General features: G+C 51.3%; 1 protein-coding gene across 1 annotated transcript in view; it reads left to right on the top strand.

The window, feature by feature from the left end:
• The first annotated feature begins 507 nt into the window (after positions 1–507).
• banf1 (BAF nuclear assembly factor 1) overlaps positions 508–4,253 on the top strand; it is a 4,340-nt gene continuing 594 nt past the window's right edge. The window contains exon 1 of the mRNA XM_043682648.1: positions 508–677. Within this exon, the coding sequence (XP_043538583.1) occupies positions 555–677 (123 nt within the window). The 5' untranslated portion in view covers positions 508–554. The remainder of the gene's footprint in view (positions 678–4,253) is intronic.

The raw sequence follows: 4,253 nt of genomic DNA, 5'->3' as shown, positions 1-4,253 counted from the left end.
ATAGAAAAGGCAGGTGGGGGAGGTGTTGGGGGTGGGGTAAATGAGGGGGGAGACGGTGAGGTCGTACGTGTAGCAGGAGAGTTGCGTTGTGAGCCTTTGGAGGGGCTTTCCTGTGGATTCAGTCCCTCTGCTCTCAACCTTCCCTGCTCAGGGTTTGCTTTCATTTGCTGAGTTTTGTTTTCACTCTGTGGATGGGTTTGTTTTATTTGAGTTCAGCGTCTGAGGGCAGGAGACTCCCTGTGCATTCCTGAAGCAGAGCTGGGGGAAGTTTCCAACCTGCTGCTGGTCCTTGACTTTCTGAAGGCAGGTTCCACACTGAGAGTGAATTCCCTACCTTCAGCACTTCAAAAAAGCAGCTCACCACCCTCCCCCCCACCCATTCTCAAGGGGTAACTAGGGACAGGCTATCAATGGCCAGCCAGCGACACCCAAGTCCCACAGATGAATAAAAAAGCCGCCTGTGATTTTGTTTGTTTAAACTTTGTGAACTTTGACCATCTGGAGGCGTTGATTTTGTGCGTGTTCGTTGTTTCCCAGCACAGGAACGCAGCAGGATGACCACGTCGCAGAAACACCGGGATTTTGTGGCTGAGCCCATGGGAGAGAAGTCGGTCCGGTGCCTAGCGGGAATCGGGGAGGTCCTTGGGAGACGGCTGGAGGATCAGGGATTTGACAGGGTAGGTGGAGACTGGCAGCTCAGGCAGGTGATGGCTTACTGGGATTATCTTTAGACTATCAATCCAGAGACTCTGATGATATTCTGGGAGCCCAGGTTCAAATCTGAATTCTATAAAATACACTTGGGCTCAGCAGCAGATTCCCAACCCTCCGACTGAAGAAATTCCTCCTTGTCTCCGTTCTAATGTGTTCTTTCATCTAGGCTCTCCTACCAGTGGCAACATCTCTCGATATTTTGTAAGTTTCATTCAGACCGCCCTTTATTTTTCTAAACGCCATCCAGTACAGAACCAGAGTCCTCAACTATGTCTCACACGACAAGCCCTTCACCCCCCAGGGCCGTTCTTGTGAACCTCCTCTGGGCCCCCTCCTCCAAGGCCAGCACACCCTTCCTTGCATACAGGGAGCTCTCAATATTCGAAATACAATCTGACCAGAGCCTAATGCAGCCTCGGCAGTACATCGCTCCTCTTGTAAGAAATGCTAACGTATTTGCCTTCCTCACTGCCCACTGGACCTGCATGGTTAACCTAAGGGAATCCTGAACTGGGACTCGCAAGTCCCTTCGTGGTTCAGATTTCCGAAGCCTTTCCCCCATTTAGAAAATAGTCTAAGCCTCCTTTCTCCTTAACAAAGTGCATAACCTCACACTTTCCCACATTGCCACTCACTTGGCCTGTCCAAGTCCTTCTGCTGCCTCCCTGCTACCTCAACGCTATCTGTCATACAGCACAGAAACAGGCCTTTTGGCCCATCTCGTCCATTGTGGCCAGGTTTCCTTAACTGAGCTAGTTCCACCTGCCCATGTTTGGATCCGTATCCCTCTAAACCCTTTCTATCCCTGTGCCTGCCCAAATGTCTTTGAAGTGTGGTAATTATGGTTCCTCAACTCTACCCGCACAGATTGTACACCTTCTGAGACTGTCATGATTGATAGAATGTCTCCGGTGTGGAAGCAGGCCATTTGACCCATTGAGTCGACACTGACCCTCTGAAGAGCATCCCATGCAAGCCTTCCTTATCCCTGTCACCTTGTATTTCCCATGGCGAGTCCGCCCTAACCTGCACCTCTTTGGAAGGAAACCAGAGCACCCGCGGGGAGAATGTGCAAACTCCACACAGACAGTTGCCTGAGAGTGGACTTGAACCCAGGTCCCTGGTGCTGCGAGGCGGCGCTGCTAACCACTGAGCTACTGTGCCCCCACCTCTTGCAATCAATTTAATTTCATTTCTAAGTAACAAAATAATCCTGCCCAGCTCCCTGTCCTTGGATAGGGCGTGTATCTTTGATATTTAGTTCCCAGCCCCAATCCCCTTGCAGCTAGGTCTGTGGGATACCCACCACATCATTGCTGCATTTTGATGTGTCCAATGAGCCCATCTACTCTGTGTATTTAAGTAAAACACCCTCTGTGTTGCTTTGACTGCACCCTGCTTCTCATGGTTGTCCCCTGCCTGAAGTTAAAGTCCTGACCTATGACTTGTTCTGGAAACTTTAATTATTCCTGCTGGGTGCTACCTACCCCTTCAACTTTTTCCGTAACTTCCCAAGCAAGTGAACCCACCGCCCCGAACTGTTGAGATTCACTCCATGTCCCCAGTGGTGGTTGGGTGATTCACAAGATCGCTGGTCCCAGCGTGAGTCCGGTCTGATCAGAACAGCACCCTCGTGTGCCGGTTCTCATGAGTTCGAACCGTCTCTCCCAGGCCAGTCTTTGAGCCACTGGTTTACCTCTTTAATCTTGTTGACCCTGTGCCAATGTTAAGGATGAACGCACGGTTGCTCACTTTGGAAATAACAACAAGGCAGCCCATCTTCCCTGTTCTGACTGAGCTATTCTATTCAGCGCCTCCGCTTTTATCAGCCCTGTAACACTTTGCAATGGGGGCTCCTTTAGTCCGGCGCACGGAAGCACGCTCCTCCTTTAGATCTGGTGTCGGGAATTCCAGGATGTTATTAAAGCTGGATTTACTGGCATGTTGCTGGGGACAGAGTTTGAGGTATAAGGAAGGTGAGAACAAAGATTTGAAAAAGAGACACGGGGGCAATTTTCTTATACAGTGGTTTGTGTGCGGAATGAACGTCCAGAGGAAGTGGTGGGTGTGGGTACAGTTGTAACATTTGGGTAAGTACATGAATAGGAAAGGGTTTGGACCGGTATGGGCCAGGAGCAGGCAGCTGGGACTAGTTTAGTTTGGGATGATGGTCGGCATGGATACTTTGGGCCAAAGGGTGTGTATGACGCAGGAGACTGGCTGTCCTAGAACTGCAAACAGTCTCTCCTTGTATCCTTTGTTGTAACACCTCATTACTTTGAGTATCTTGATTACATCTACATAATCATAGCCTGGGGTCATCCTCCTAAATCTCCCTCGTTTTGTCCTACCTTTTAGGGCCTTACAGCAGACATATATACAGAAGCGATGTCCGTCCACCCCTTCTCTTCCTTCGCGACCCAGCCCCCCCACTCGGTCCCCTCAGCAGGCTTGCCGTTTGGTAAGATCGTAGCCCTAAGTCCCAGGAGGCGGCCATTGGGCCCATCCAGCCTATTCTGCCGTTCCTCAGGCCCCCTTTCCTGCCTTTCTCCCCACGACTGTTTGACTCCCTGACTGATCAAGAATCTCTGTCTCTGCCTCAAATAAGACTTTGCCCTCACAGCTCTCTGGCAAAGAGTTTCAAAGACTCCCGACCCCTCGAGAGAAGAAATTCCTTCTCACCTCTGTCTTAAATTGGCGTCCCTTTATTCTGAGACTGGTCCTGGCGCCTCCCATGAGGGGAAGCACCCTTTTGGTATTGATCCCTTAAGAGTCCCGTATGTTTCAGAGAGATCCCCTCTCATCCTTCTACAATCCCAGCCAGTAAAGTCCCATTCCGTTTAGCCTTTGCTCATAAGACGCTCCCTCCCCACCAGGGATTACTCTAGTGACCTCACTCGGTTCAGGCTGCGGCCTGTCCACAACTTTACACTGATCCAGGTCATCACTGCTCTCTGGGGGGGAAAAAAAAAACTTCTGCAGGCTAAACTCGCAGGGCTGGGGATGGTCATAGAGATGTACAGCACGGAAACAGACCCTTCGGTCCAACTCCTCCACGCTGACCCAGACATCCCGACCCAATCCAGTCCCACCTGCCAGCACCCGGCCCACATCCCTCCAAACCCTTCCTATTCCTATACCCATCCAGATGCCTTTTAAATGTTGTAATTGTACCAGCCTCCACCACTTCCTCTGGTGGGTGGTTCCATACATGCCACATATCAGCCATGCTGAATTGTCCCATAGCGTCCAGGAGGGTCGTGTGGACATGTTGGGCTGAAGGGGACTGTTTCCAAACTGTAAGGATTTTATGAAGTGCTGTGTACAATTCTGGACACCGTCCTGGGGGCAGTGACAGGCTGGGCGGATAAAGGGGGAGGGAGATGTAATCGAGGTGAGTGAGATCCTGGGTGGGTCGGGGGTCAGTCAGTGATGGTTTAGGTTGGGGAGACCACCGTTCCATTGGCAGCAACACCTGTAAAGCTGGGTCTCCGTTTTGAGGTGGGGGTGGGGGGGGGGGGAGGCGGGGGAGCATGGCC

This window comes from Chiloscyllium plagiosum, chromosome 45, assembly GCF_004010195.1.
Source record: "Chiloscyllium plagiosum isolate BGI_BamShark_2017 chromosome 45, ASM401019v2, whole genome shotgun sequence".
Classification (NCBI taxonomy): domain Eukaryota; kingdom Metazoa; phylum Chordata; class Chondrichthyes; order Orectolobiformes; family Hemiscylliidae; genus Chiloscyllium; species Chiloscyllium plagiosum.
Note: the sequence above shows the minus strand (reverse complement) of the source record. Positions and strands in the feature narration are given on the sequence as shown.